Genomic DNA, 15,241 nt, shown 5'->3' with positions numbered 1-15,241 from the left:
GTCACTTGTTCAGAGAAGCCTTTCCTCTACCTTAGTTGCCTCGTAGCATTTCATCTGGTCTGGGCAACCAGCCGGAGGGAGTTTGTTAGGATGTTTACAGTCTTTTCCCCTAGCAGGATACGAACTCCATTGGGACAGGGAACCAGGATATCTCCTGGCACAAGAAAGACAGCAAATATTGTTGGATGATTAGGTCCGGTTCTGGTTCTCAGGCCACCACACTATGCCACTGCTCTGAACTCATGCTGGTCCCATCGAGTATCTCTAACACGGTCCGGCTACAGAGGACTGCGGAATCAGAATCATTCCGGTATAGATTTTTTTTGTCTCTTCCCAGGTGCAGATTGCTTATCATCCTTGAGTCTTAATTTGCTTACCTGTAAAGCGGGTACAGTAGTCCTACTCTATAAGGTTGTGGGAAGAATTAAATGACATAATTTGCATAAAAAAAGCAGGGTGCTTGGCCTATGGTATGCTGAGTGTTCTCATTTCTCCAGTCTTTCACGAATTACACTAGTGAACATCTAGGTGTCTATTCTGTGATAGGTACTGTGTCACGTGGATTAGCTCATGTGATCCATATACAACTCTACACAACAGAAACTATAAACATCCCTGTGTAACAGATAAGAAAGTTGACTGGTTTAAGCAACTTGCCTACAGTCTTGTAGTAGAAAACTGCAGACTCTGGCAAACTTGACTTTCACAGCTCCAACTAACTCAGAGGTAGTGAAACATCGCTGGTAAGAAACATATTTTACATTCTAACCCAGCACATGTGTATGAACTAAAGTGGGAAAAAAAGTTCCACAAAACAATACCCTTACAATATATATTTTTTAAAAAAGATCTTATTTATTTATTCATGAGAGACCCAGAAAGAGGCAGAGACACAGGCAGAGGGAGAAGCAGGCTCCCTGCTGGGAGCCCAATGCAGGACTCGATCCCAGGACCCCAGGACCACGCTGTGGGCTGAAGGTAGAGGCTCAACCACTGAGCCACCCAGGCGTCCCTATATGTAGTTGTATCCTGAAAGTTTCTCTTCATTTTAATTAATTAAATGCAGGGCTTGAACTCATGAGCCTGAGATCAAGACCTGAGCTGATATCAAGAGTCAGATGCTCAACCTACTGAGCCACTCAGGTGCCCCTCTCTTCATTCATTAAAAAAAAAAAAAAAAAAAAAAAAAATTGATTTGATTTAATGGCCTATTAGGAAGTCAAAAGCACACTTTGAAAACCATTTATCTAAGTTATAATCCCAACCACTCTTATTCTCCACTATCTCAACCTCTACTAGAACAACTGTGATGGTTATCTGCTAGACTTTTATATTTGTCAGATAAGGGTTTTGTTAGTTAAGGTGCGGATCTCAGGGCTCAGATCTACCCACTGCCAACCCTCTTGCAATTATGGAAAAGCCACCTGTCAGGTGAGATCCAAGCAATTCTTTTACTCTCCAGGAATTATTTACTTGTATCAAAGCTTACTACAAGGTGCCCCGTGTTAGTTAGAACTTTTTACGTGGTTCCCCTCATAGACACACGTTCCCTACACTGAAATGGCTTCTGGACAAAGGGATGAACGCACATTGACGTTTTATCTGCTCTCAGTCCAGAGCTGGCACACGAGCTAGTGCTTACACTCTGAGTGCACGGTATGTATCAAAAGGCAAATAAATGGAACAAATAAAAAGCCCTTGACTTGGAACCCTCAGTTGCAAGGCAGGAAATTCTTTTGGAGGGCAGGAAGTAGCTACGGGCTTTTCCGCCGAGCGATGCTTCGATTCCCTGACCCTCAGGGAAAGTTTATCCTGGTGTTGTTTTAATCCAGCAGATGCTGAGCAGTTAGAGGAAGGGAACGAACAACTGGGGGAAATATTACCAACTGTTTATGTTGACTTTTACCAAACCGGACTGGCCATCAGCTGCTGAGGAGCTCAGGAGAAGCTGTGGTGGGAACAGGAAAGGTGAGCTCAGACTGAGCTAGTTTTCGGCTTTCTCGTTGTTTGGAGGGGGAAAGTCCCAAGGAAGCATATGCCAACTGTCAGCTGGCCAAGAGGCGCAGGCGACCGGATACAGCAGGACTGGCTGGGGCGCGCCCACGGAGTAAAGTGACCGTCGGTTGCTTACTCCGAACTCATTTTCTCCTTCTTTAGTGACTGTGACTCGTGGACCACTGCGGGAAGGAACGTCCAAGGACTGGGGACATTTCTTGGCCTAATTTTCTCCTTCTTTAGTGACTGTGACTTGTGGACCACTGCGGGAAGGAACATCCAAGGACTGGGGACATTTCTTGGCCTAATTTTCTCCTTCTTTAGTGACTGTGACTCGTGGACCACTGCGGGAAGGAACGTCCAAGGACTGGGGACATTTCTTGGCCTCCTTTAGAGCGAGCTGCTGTCACGCGAGCGATTTCTGGAGATGGGGGATTTCCGGGAAGGCTCTTTAAAGGGTGCTGGCCCAGCTGGGTCTGCCCGTTTCGTCCTCGCCCTCTTCTTCCTGTTGCCAGGAATCCCAAATGGTGGCTGACGGTCAAGTGGCTATTTTGGACCGAGAGGTGACCCCGAGAGAGGAACCGTGTCGCGGTGCAGACAGGAGCCACTACGCTGGGCGTGGACCGCCGGCCCTTGGGACACTTTCCCCTGACAGAGACACAGTCCTCGTTTAAGTTTTTGCTGACTTGGATTTCTGTTAAGTGAATCGTCAAGCCCCTCCTAATGGAGTTGGCTCGGTAATCCTCGGCACTCACGTAACAAAACCTTCGTGTCCCCCAAGGGATGGTCAATTCTGTTCCCTCATTCTACCTTCCAACAACGGTGCAAGGGAGCTGTGAGGCCTGGGTGCTGTCAGAGCGAGACCGCAGTGGAACACGGTAGAGCTTGCCCGGTGCAAAGCCCGGAGAGCAGCGGGCTTTGAAAGCCAGCTTACCTCACCCCTAGGATTTTATTTTATTTTATTTTAATTTATATTATATTTTTTTATTTTATTTTAATTTTATTTACCCCTAGGATTTTAAAACCATGGTGGAAATAGGTCACTGATTTCCTTTAAAAATGATTTTGATTGGTTAAATAGTGGTTATTTTTAAAAGCATCTCCTAAAAAGAAAAAAATAAAAAATAAAAGCAAGCATCTAAGGACATCTAATTTCTTCTGTCAAAAGGAAGAACATCAGACTTCTTTCAAGTTGCTTCCAGAATACTACTGCTACATTAAAATGAATTACAACTCACTGTATTGTTATAACATACATTAAAAGAGTTGAACTCTCAAACAGGCTGAGACACATTTTGAATAAGCAATTAGTAAAATGAATGTGTTACTGTTTTAAAAGCATTACAGTCTTGATGATTAATGTAGAGTTGACAAAGTCTTTAAGATGAAAAGGCAGAGGTAGGACTTTTTTTTATTACAATGCAGGGAAAATTGAATGAGGTGGATTCAACATAGGAAAGTTTTAATGAGGCAAGTGTCAAGCAAGCATATTAACTTCTTCAAAAACAAAGAAAATCTAAAAGTTTAATTACAAAAACACTTGTACAGAAAACTTGGCATTTCAACAGTTCCAAACACATACACACAAATTGTTTTCTTAAAATTTAATGTCAGAAATAAAACACTTTGTCTTACTTTCCTCAGCTGCTGCTTGTGTTTTAATGAAAGAAAAAAAAAAAAAGAAATCTGTAACACTGAAGAGGCAACAATTTATTTCTTGAGACGAATCTGTTAGGTGTGCAGGAATATCTACAAGTTTACTGGGAAACATGAATTAGGTACAGTGTTAGCCTGTAACCTCACTTACCACCTCCTGGTTGAGCAACACAGACCTGCTTTACAGAATGTGACAGTTTTGTGGCAGCTAAATCCCAGCCACCAGAGTCAGGTGTGCAGCTACTGGGAGAGGTAGTATTTCAAAAGTAGGCTGTGTATGTTGTGAAAATGGTTTTAGATTGTAGCCTCTTGCAAGATCTGGGGCTTTCCCAAATACACAAATGTTTCATGGCAGTGTCAGATGGACCAGCTACAGTCTGGAGAATGACAACCTCTGGACCAAGTTACAGCCTTTCTTGGTCAACAGCACTGCTAACAAAGGTGCACAAAACCGACACAAAGGATATCAGGAGGAAAGAAGAAGGAGACAAAGTGTCTGGCAGACAGCGGATACAAACTTCCAGAACTGGCTTGGCTGTCCTTCTGCCACACACAGGGTGTTCTAGCTTGGACTGAGCAGGCAAGGAGTCTGAGCGAAGTGACAGGAACAGCAGGTGAGGGCAGGAAAACAGGAAAATACAGAACAAAGCAGTCCAGGCTTATGGCGACAGATAATGATGGGCTCCTATTCTAAGAAGTTGCCAGGCAGTGGTGTGTGGGCTTCAGTGCATGGAAAACTTGACATGTGCTCACATAACATTTTTTAAAAGGGTTGTTTGTTGTTATTTTATTTCCTTTGGGCTAATAAAGAAATCAGGTAAGGAGATGCTGGGAAGACAGGATGGTGCAGCAACACGATGGGGGTTTCTGGCTTGTACCCTGGCTCATGAGCAGATTGTGAGGGGACACACTTCCACCTGCCTCCGTGGCGTGGTGCCTAGACAATGGGCTCAGCAGGCCCCACTTTGGTTCCAAAGATCTCAGCTGCAACTGTCAGCCTTGTGCTCTAGAGCATCAAAACAAAAGATAACAAAACCCTGAGGTGAGAATCAGAAACATTTTTTCCCTTTCGGTGTTAAAAAATATCACTTCCTAAGAGGAGAAAAGGAAGGGAAGCCTGTCCTTTCGACATCGATTTTGCGGTTATGACTACAGAGGGAGGACGAAGACAAACTCCTCCATGCCCTTGTTTGTCAGCTCAAGAGACGATTTTGAACGTTTCTCCCTATCCCTCTCCTTGCATCAGTATACCTCAAGCAGAGGAGGATTCCCTCATTTCCCACTCATGATAAACTTTGGGTTTTTTTTTCTCTTCAATGCCAAATGAGAAGCTACTTTTCCCATTCTTTCCTGTTTACCAATGACCTTTTCCTTAGCAAAAATGCTCCACAAGACATTGCCAACAGATGGGAACAGAAGAGCCTTGCTGGGGCTGGGACATGGTGTCTGTGCAGGAGCAATGCTTAGGAAACAGCAGGCAGTAGCAAGGGGGAAGTAAAGAGCATTCTCCTTCAGGGCAGCAATCACAAAGCCTCAGTGAGGGCCGGCACCCACTGCGCACCATGTAGGGTAGGAAACACAGCCTTGCTCCACAGGACACTGTCAACAAGAAGCTCCTTTCTTTGGAGTCACAGCAGGACAATGATGGGAGAAGCCTGGGCCTGTCCAATGAAAGAAGCTCTCCTTCAGAGCCCTGCTGCACAACAGAACCCAGAGGTCAGAAAATGGAGATGTTGAACTTGGTGGGGGTGAAGGAAAGAAAAAAAAAAAAAAAACCCCATAGGTTTTAAGAAAAAAAGTGACACCTAGGTAAGAAAACTGGAGCCATGATAAAAGGGTCCCATGTGGAGCGGAGCAATGAGGAGGCTTCCCTTCTGCTGCAGGAGATGTCAGTGTCAGGGCGGCCCGGTGGGCGGAATTTGTGGCAGACCCACTTTATCAGAAAGAAATGCGGGTGACAGGAAACTGAAGACCCGGGAGAGTAGCTGTACGCTTTCAAAGCTGCACAGGGACGGTTCCACAGGAAGTTTGTATCCATGATCCTCTAGCTGCTCTCTCCTACGGCTTCCCAGGGTGAAGGCATTGAACTCCTAACTGACAGTCCTTTCCCAAGCACAGCAATCTGTACCCTCTCTCTTTCTCCACTCAGTTCAAATTTCCACGGATGGCTTCTCATTCCTCACAAGTAAAACCACTTACAGAACATCACGGAGCTCTAAGACCTGCAGGATTGGGAGCGAGAAAAACAATGAAGATACCAAAAAAGTAAGCACTGATCAGAAAGGGTAGGGCTATGAGTTGAAAACAAACAAACAAAAACAAAAAAAACTCTTCTATTTCCGGTAGGGTTACAGTGAGGAGCACGGTGGGTGTAAAGAAAAGAGCTCCTAAAGCTGCAAGCAGATCACCTCGCTGAGATGTTTCAGATAACATTTCAACCAGCAACATGGCCCAGCTCCAGTTCAGCAACAATGGGGAGGTAGGGGAGGTAGGAAAATCGTCAGCTGAACACGGAAAAGCAACAATCAGGGCCAAATCTGATGATGGAAAATTAGTACTCCACTTTAGTCCAAAGAATGTATAATCAATCAAAACCACTTTTCTTCGAGTATAAATCTCAGAATCTTGGCATGTATATAGAAATGTATTGTGTGCACAGGATCAATAAATTTTCTTACATTGCTAAAAACGTAATCACACAAGAGAGGGTTTTTAAAAATTTTCCAATTTCTCAAAGAGCCAAATATTTTTCATTTGGTTAAAGTGAAATCAAGCAACATATGGATTTTGACAGTTTATGTAACATGGTCACCTCTCAATGTGACATTGCCCCCATGGTTTCCTCCCAGCCCCACTCTTTAACTAGGTATCAGTCAGATACAGAGAAAGGTGACAGCTAGGGCAAGTCTTTAATTGCATGTCCAAAAAAATGCTTTCTAAATGGGCTGACCAAAATATTATAACGTTATAATTATTGGATTGTAAGTTTTTCTATTTATCTCAATGCTCACCTTCCAAGGATTTTCAGTGCTTTCTCCTTACACTTGGTCCCTCCTTACAGAAATGTTTTAGAAACCCCCCTGAACCAGAATTTAGGTATATTTGTTCTAGTTCTAGAGTCTGTATTCATCTACGTATTTTTTGGGTAAGAAATTTCACTTCTTTGGGACCCAGTTTCTTCCCTATGTACAATGTTGGGATTTCTAAAGTTCCCTTCCAGCTCTAATATGCTCCTAAAACTGTAGAACACTGGCTTTCCTTCACTCATTGGCTCTTGACAGTGGATGAAACCTTTGCCAAGCTCACGTCAGAGTAATTAATTGCACCACGAATGTTGGGACATCAGGCCTAGCTGTCTGTACATATTTGTATAATGAGGCCAACCTAATATTAATCACAGTCTTTATAACTGTTTCATTTGACAGTTTTGAGGGGTGTGGGGAACTATCTACTTTTAGTTACGTCTGGATGGCTAAGATTGTAAGAATCTGTAGTAATAAAATTGTTCCAAAATCAGGTATTTATTTTTGAGCAGCAAAATGTAGGTTAAAATCAAGGATGATGGTAACATTTTAGGTTTTGGAAGACACTTCTGAAAGCCGATACTACAGTTCACATCCTGAGATAGGTAAAGCTTTGGGAGAGTTTTACTGGCAAAATGCTCAAAATAGAAAACCATTTTGGGCTCAAAACTTGCAGTAACTGCCTTATACCTATGTGAGGAGACACCATGTTATCAATTACTGTATTCTTTCACAATCTTCCACAGGTTTTCCCTGCTCTCTCTTTTCAAGCCTACAAGAGTGCTAATTGAAAACACTGTGTGAAAATGAGAAGGATGATGAGCTCCTGAAAATTCCAGGCCTAGATTTACAAGCTGTTCCCTTCATAAACAGCAGTAGTAATGCCACTTCTTTATTCTGTAGGGAGTCCAGCCATCTCTTAGAAGTATGGTCTGTTCCATCTGGCTACCCACTAGAAGGACAGTAATCCTTTCCCCATCAGAACACGGCTGAGGCTCAAGTATGGTGAATGGTCTTGCAGAGTTACCATCCGGTGGCATGGCCAAGAAGGACAGACACTACTGCTTTTGTCTCTGCTAGCAGATGTTGCCTCCTTACACAAAGTATCATGGGTTTTATTTATTCTCATACATTTTGCTTTACATGCTAGAATATGAGTATGTATATGAGTGTGCTCGTGTACCTGCAGGACAAATAAATATTCAAACCCATGACTAGCCACTGTAAGGAGCATATCCTGTTGTCTACTTTTGTTTTTCCACCCTCACCATATGGTGCTAGGATTTCCACAGTGTGCTGGCATTGACCTAAAGACGAAGGGTTGCCAATTTGGTGGGATATGGCACATTACAGGGCACCCTAGCTCTAGGAATTTAAGTGAACACATACGAATTCTATTTAAGAAATGACACTTGATGACTATTAGTATCAAAAAATTTCTATGGGCAGAGACTTTCTGGAAATGTACTTTTTTCCTATTCTATGAGGATATGACATGTACTACTAGTCATTTGTCGAATTTCTTTTAGAAGGCTTATTTTCTCTCTCCTCTCTTTTTTGCTTACTGAGAGTTTATTTTTAAAATCGGTTTAAAGTCTTTTTATTTTTTATTTTATTTAAGTAAACCAACGTGGGGCTGGAACTCACAACCCTAAGATCAAGAGCTGTATGTTCTTCTGATTGACCCAGCCAGGTGCCCCCACCACCCCCTTTTTAAAAGTTGTAATCTCTTTAAATAGGGCAATAGCTGTTTCACTGTAAGGATAGTCCACATTAACATTTAACATACAATAGTTGCTCTGATATTGAGTGCTGAATGAAAAGCTTCTTACTTCCGTAGGTTTAGATACACACAATGTCTCAGTGACTGCTGTTGTAAGTTATCATTAGTATTTTCCAGGGAAAAGGAAGCTTAACAATTAAGTGATATTTATTTTGTTCTAAGTGCTGTTTTGGGGGTGCTTTCCCTAAACTTCTCATCCACTCTTCCATTTTTTTTTTTTAAGATTTTATTTATTCACGAGAGACACAGAGAGAAGTAGAGACATAGGCAGAGGGAGAAGCAAGCTCCCTGCAGGGAGCCTGATATGGGACTCGATCCCAGGACCCCAGGATCACGACCTGAGCCAAAGGCAGACGCTCAACCACTGAGCCACCCCGCTGCTCCCTTATTCACTCTTCAAAACCCTTTGGGAAACTAACCCTGGAGAATACAGCTAATAGCTAACAATGTTGGAATGGAGGTTCAACCACAAAAAAATCATGCTCTTTCCGTTAAACCATGCTGAGGCATGCATTAGAAAGAAGTCTTTTCTAACATTATTTACTACATTTAGTAACCATGTAAAAGTAATTTTAATCAAGCCTCCAACTCATTTACTTGATGAAATGCCAGGGTTTTAGTAACATTGAGAAAGTCTACTGTCTTCTAATTTTCGATGATGTGTTGGCACATACATATTGCATCAGTGAACACTCACCATTCCCTAACGATCAAGCCTGTTCACAACTTCTCGAACTGTAGCTATGAAATTTTCATTGTCTTGGGGATTAGCTAAAATAATACTGTGCAGTCTGTTCATATATGAGTCAATGGTGTCCACCGTAGGTGTCTCTCCACTTCCTGAAGTGAGATAAGGAGAGAAAGTAAGAAAATCCTCCCTCTTCAGTTCGACCATAGCACACTTAAGTGACTCCACAGTAAACCACTCTAATGTGGTCTGTTCCAGAGATAAGATTTTCATTTCAGAAGAGAGACTTTTAGACCTCAAAGAAATGAAATTAATCCACATATCCTGAATAAAAAGATGGGCTATATAACTGTTCTACAGTATATATGAGTAGCTGCATATAACAAAAAGTTAGAGATGCTGTGATTATCCTTAACATGAGAGAGGATATAAAAAATACCAGTGTCTGTTTTCCTCTTCCTTCCTTTTAAAACAAAATTATAAAGCTACCAAACATATATAAGAAAAATGCTCTACTCAGGATTTATTACTCAGTTTCCACTATTCTGAATATCAAATTAAGCTTAAGAGAAAGGAAAGTAAATTATATTAAAATATAATTAGAGAAAAATTTAAATGATCAGAGAGCCTGAAAATTTGGATGATTGTAACCAATACCGAGATACTATTCGAAGACCCACAGAAACCTCTGAGGAAAGAAAACCCTTATTTTATTGATTTTCCTCTTGGTGGGGAGACTTCAGCCTCACCCCACTAATCCCGACCGACACAAGACAGCACCTGCCCCTTTCCCCAGCACCGAATGCTCACTCATGTGAGGTTGACATTACCAGGCAAGGGCATGCTGGCAAAGCTGCTGGTCAACACCTGCCGCAAGGTCTCCAGGTGCTGTTGCAAGACGGTGTTGCGGCTCCGCTCCTGGATCACGTCCACCTCCAGCTTCTCCACGGCTGTGCGCATGCTCTCCACGTGCTTTTGCAGGGCTGCATTCCTCTCCTCAAACTCCATGTTGGATTTCCGGAGCTGGCGGAGCTCGGCCTCCCGAGCTGGGGACACCACCCCCGCACACGACACATGTAGCGCCGGGAGTCTCCGAGAGTCCCAAAGACGCGTGCAAGGAAGTTCTGTTTAGCTGTCTAATTAGCTACCCCACCGCATCTCCCTATTCTCATTACAGCCTTCTAGATAGCAATTTCAGCAATAAAATGCCTGGTTCCCCAGAGCTATTTTAATTCTTAAAGCTGGTCATATTCCTACTTAAGATTGCAAGGAACAGTTGCAATTCTTGGTATTTGTTTATTTTGTTTTTAAAACCGCACGGGGAGAAGCCTGAGGGGCTTCACAGGCGGATCCTGGGAGACCGTGGGAGCACAGCTGCGGGTCTCTATCTTTACTGCAGTGGGGTCAGCTTTGCTCTTCCTTATTTTGTATTCTGGATGCCCATGTAAGCTTTCGTTTGTACAGAGGGTTTCAGGCTAAGAGTTTGAAAGCAACTGAATTAGTGATGCACATTTACTCCCTTTGATCCAGAGATTAAAGTAGCTTTGACAAAACTGGCCTGGCTTTCTTTCCTTCCCTAGTTTCTGAGTAGCTACCTTTACTACAAAGTGAAATAGAAACAGTTTTCTCCTTTCAGACCAGTCCTAGGGTCAAGAATATCACTACCACCGCTTTTGAGCAATGAATCCCTCTGAGAATGAAATCTCACCACCCCCCACCCCCCCAAACCTGAGAAACACAAAATGACACTTTGGCAATTACCTTTGCTGTGGTTCAGGAATTCCTCTGTAAATATAGGAATGTCAAAAACAGACCGTTCCTTTACCTCTGTTTCTTTCTGAGAATCAAGAGAAACAAAACAGTTAATTCTTTTTCCCCCTTTTACTCTCTTATTGAGGTAGAGTAGACAAACAATGTTACATTAGTATCAGGTGTACAATGTAGTGATTACTTTATTACACTGGGCTCACCACTAGGGTAGCTATCACCCCTCACCATTCAATACCATTACAATACCACCCACTACATTCCCATGCTGTATCTTTTATCCTTGTGACTTATTCATTCCATAACTGGAAGATTGCGCCTCCTACTTCCCTTTACCCATTTTGCCCATCCCCCTACCCCCATCCCCTCTGGCAATCACCAGTTTACTCTATTTATGGGTCTGTTTCTTCTTTTCTCTTTTTTAGATTCTACATATAAATGAGATTATATGGTATTTATCTGGCTTATTTTACTTAGCACAATACCTCCCAGAACCATACGTCTTATCACATATGGCAAAACTTCATTATTTTTTATGGCTAAGTAATATCCCACTGTATATATGTGTGTGTGTATCTTCTCTATCCATTCATCTACTAATGAACAGTTGGGTTGTTTTCGTATTTTGGCTATTGTAAACAATGTTGCAATAAACACAGGAGTACATATATCTTTTCATTTTTTTTTTTTTTAAAGATTTTATTTATTTATTTATTTGGGACACAGAGACAGAGAGAGGCAGAGACACAGGCAGAGTGAGAAGCAGGCAGAGTGAGAAGCAGGCTCCCTGCAGGAAGCCTGACGTGGGACTTGATCCCAGGTCTCCAGGATCATGCCCTGGGCTGAAGGCGGCGCTAAACCGCTGAGCCACCGGGGCTGCCCTACATATATCTTTTCAAATTAGTGTTTCCACAAACAAATGTTTTTTTTTGTTGTTGTTTTTTTAGTCATCACTAAGCCTAATGTGGGTCTCAAACTCATGACCCTGAGATTAAGAGTCTCATGCTCCATTGACTGAGCCAGCCAGGCGCTCTACACAACAGTTAATTCTTAAAGGAGCAGCTGGGTGGCTTAGTCAATTGAGAATGCAGCTCCTGATTTTGGCTCAGGTCATTATCTCAGGATCCTGAGATAGAACCCCGCATTGGGCTTGGTGCTCAATGTGCAGTCTGCCTGTTGCCCCTTGTGCTCCAGCTCTCTCTTTCATAGATAAAAATCTTAAAAAAAAAACCAAAAAAAACCCTACATAAATTTCCGTAGTGGAGAATTTGGAAGCCATTTTTCAGCTCTGTGCTTTGAACAGTAAACAGTATATAGCTGTTAAAGTAGCTAAAGTAGGAATAGAGAAAGGGAATTGCTAGGTGTTTTTTCAGTTGCTTCTGTTGGTTATGCATGTAAAATGCTGAGATCGGACTGTCCATTCTAAATTTGCAGAACGGACAGTAAGAACTTTCAGCAGAGATCTGTCAATCATGAGCAATAATAATCGCATTCTATCAGTACCAACAGTACCATCACTTCACTTACTTAGAGGGGCAGTCTATATATAATTGGGGATCTTTTATATTTTCTTCAAACACAGGGAAAAACAAAACAAATCAAGAAGTCAGAAATAAGTAGGCTCTAAAAATGGGAAAAGTGAAGGATTATGTGAGACAAAAGAATTATGTGAGACAGAAAGCCTAAAATTAGTTCACCAATTTGGTAAATTTAAAAATAAAATTTAAGAAATAAGGTCTCACAAAATTATTGCAAAATATATCCCACAATGACCCTTAAAAATAAAGTCAATTTCAAGATGCTTTGGCTGCCATTTCTGCAATGAATCTGAAGTTGAAAGCATTAGGAATATAAATCACGAGCATATTGGCCCAATGTTTAAAATCTTGCATAATATAAAGATGCTAAGGACGACAGAGGGAAATGAGTACTGAGAAATTATTACTGAAATCTGGAGATTAAAAAAATATCTAAAGGCATTCCTATAAAAATATGTTTAAAGCCAGAGATGGAATATATCTTTCCTACTCTTGCCACCACTAGTCTTTTATCTTATAACACAAATATGATCAGTAGAAAGCTAAGTAGTTAACAGTCTATGAGGGGATTCCGACGGCCAAGCTCCTATTTTCATATTGGCGTCTGCCTTGAAAGGAGGCTGGGCTGTGTGAACAGCCTGCCAATGGCAGCTGATCAAGACAGCCATCTAAGATGTTAAGTCTGAAAAATTATTTATTTACCTGAAGAAATTTTCAGAGCACTTGACTTTTATCTTTTAAAGAAGGCAAGCAATGTTTGCCAGAGCAATTTAAAAATAAACAACAAAATTATCAGTCAAAGTCCCAATTTCAACATGCAAAGCTCTACTTTGGGCCAGTTCCTTGTGGTTTCAAAGAGAACCAAAGTATGGGCAAGAAAAGTTGGCTGCAGAAGGGATCCTAGACATATTTCAGGGTGGCTTTCTCTTGGCTCTGCAGGGCTTACATACGCTTTAACCCTGTTATTGGGTTGCTATAGAAAAACAGAAAACTTATGACATACAATTTCAATATGAACAAAGTATAACAGATAGAAGTCCACAAATGACTTAGTATAGCCTTATGACCTTATCATTCTACCTTGTTCAGTCTCCTGCTTAACTGCACAAGCTCATATGAGATCAGTCACCTAGTCACAGTTCTAAATAATCTGCCACTTTTAGATGGGTAGGGAGGGATGCTTGGCTCCCGTTACCATGGTACCAAGAGCCCTCTCCAAGGCCCCTGATTCTCCTCACACTGGTAATTCTTTTCTCCTCTTTGCCAGAGTGGCCCAAACCAAGCTAACTTACATAAGCGCAGAGCACAGCACCTTATAGGTGCATTAACACACTGCCCCTTGGTACAGATTCTTAGAGTGTAAAATAAGAAACACAAAAGCAATTAAATCAAACGGTTCAGTCTCTGAAAGTCAACAGAGATTCTACTTAACGGAAGAGTGGTAATAAAAACCATCAGCACTCTCCCATTACTGAGTACATTACTCGGCATGGAGAGGATCCTCCTGGGGGCTCAGATAGACTTAAGCTGTTCCAAGGATCGCTCAAGGGATTAAAATCATAAGGATTTCATTACCTCTTCAATGAAAGGTTCTAATTTGTTCAGGCTGAGTGTCATTTTGTCATTTCTCATAAATTAAAGGAGAAACAGAATTATTGTTTCTATCTTAGTCCTCACACGGGATGCAGACACTTTCTTGAGTATAACACTAGTTGACCCCTGTGTCTAGAGGGCTGGCTTTTGATCTGAGAGGAGCAAAAATGCTCTTCACTTTGGTTTTTCATTCTATATATTGAGTGGAGGGTAAGAGAACAAAGGCTCTTTTCAACTGAATCTATTTTGCTATGATCTAGGTTCAGGGCCAGAATTTCATAGAATGTGACATGCTTCTCTGAAGTACGCTTTACCTTAGGGAGCACTCTTAATACCATGTACTGGGCTGAGTGCCCCACTGCTATGCCAAACACGCCAGCAGCATTCAGGTCAGAATTTCTCTAGCTCTGGCATGTGCATATCTGCCATGGTAACAATGTCTTAGGAATCCAAGTTCCAGTGAGGAATGTAATAGGTTTCTTTACTGTGTGCAAACGAAATAATTTGTCTTACCTGGCAAATTTGGTGATGTTCCCAGTAACCAGGCCCATTTACACTTTTAACACTAGTTTGCTTCATGTGGCCTGGTATGTGGGGCTGAGAACGCCAGCCTGGGGTACAGAGACCTTCACTTATACTCTGCCTCTGATTCAGTAAGTGGTTCTGGGGAAGTTCTTTCCTGTCTTAGGCAAGTCACTTTTTTCACCCGTGAAATGGGGGGATGGGGGGCCGGTTGAGAGAGTTTCTGAAGTTCTTAGTATTTTTGAAGTAAGCTGGAAGACTGTCCCACTACATTTACCATTTTACCCCTAATAGGATAAGTAAAGGGAAATGAGCACGAGCATGTATTTAGAATCTATGATGTTTTAGGCACTTTGCAAGGTACTTGCTCTTTTATTAACTTACTCATAACTGCTCAAGCCATTTCACCCACCTCAAGGTGTCCCTCACAAAACCTGGGGCATCTTTAAGGCTTGATTTAGTTCCTCCTTTCCATGGGCTTCCTGGTGGCTCCTTTTCACTCACAGAGCTTTCTTATTTTTCAGAACCATTACGTTAAGAATTTATATATAAGGAAATCACTGTGTAACTATGTTTAAGAACTCAAACTAGTTTTTTTTTTTTTTATTTCAATTGTTCTGAAAATACCTAGTTTAGGAAACATAATATTCAATAAAAAACTGATAAACTGAAGGAC

General features: G+C 41.8%; 1 protein-coding gene across 8 annotated transcripts in view; it reads right to left on the bottom strand.

Annotated features, from left to right (window-relative positions):
* Positions 1 to 3,373: 3,373 nt before the first annotated feature.
* The window catches only part of HMG20A (high mobility group 20A), a 77,498-nt gene continuing 65,630 nt past the window's right edge, over positions 3,374 to 15,241 (bottom strand). For 7 of the 8 annotated variants that reach the window (XM_041739923.1, XM_041739931.1, XM_041739948.1 and 4 more), the window contains 4 exons: positions 10,907 to 10,982; positions 9,976 to 10,191; positions 9,155 to 9,297; positions 3,374 to 5,873 (listed from right to left, as the gene is read on the bottom strand). In XM_041739923.1, coding sequence (XP_041595857.1) covers positions 9,161 to 9,297; positions 9,976 to 10,191; positions 10,907 to 10,982 — 429 coding nt within the window. In that variant the 3' untranslated portion in view covers positions 3,374 to 5,873; positions 9,155 to 9,160. The remainder of the gene's footprint in view (positions 5,874 to 9,154; positions 9,298 to 9,975; positions 10,192 to 10,906; positions 10,983 to 15,241) is intronic. The other variant, XM_041739905.1, reaches the window with a different exon arrangement.

The sequence above is a fragment of the Vulpes lagopus genome, chromosome 2, assembly GCF_018345385.1.
Source record: "Vulpes lagopus strain Blue_001 chromosome 2, ASM1834538v1, whole genome shotgun sequence".
In the NCBI taxonomy this organism is placed as follows: Eukaryota; Metazoa; Chordata; class Mammalia; order Carnivora; family Canidae; genus Vulpes; species Vulpes lagopus.
The sequence above is the reverse complement of the archived record's forward strand: the minus strand, read 5'-3'. Positions and strand labels throughout refer to the sequence as shown.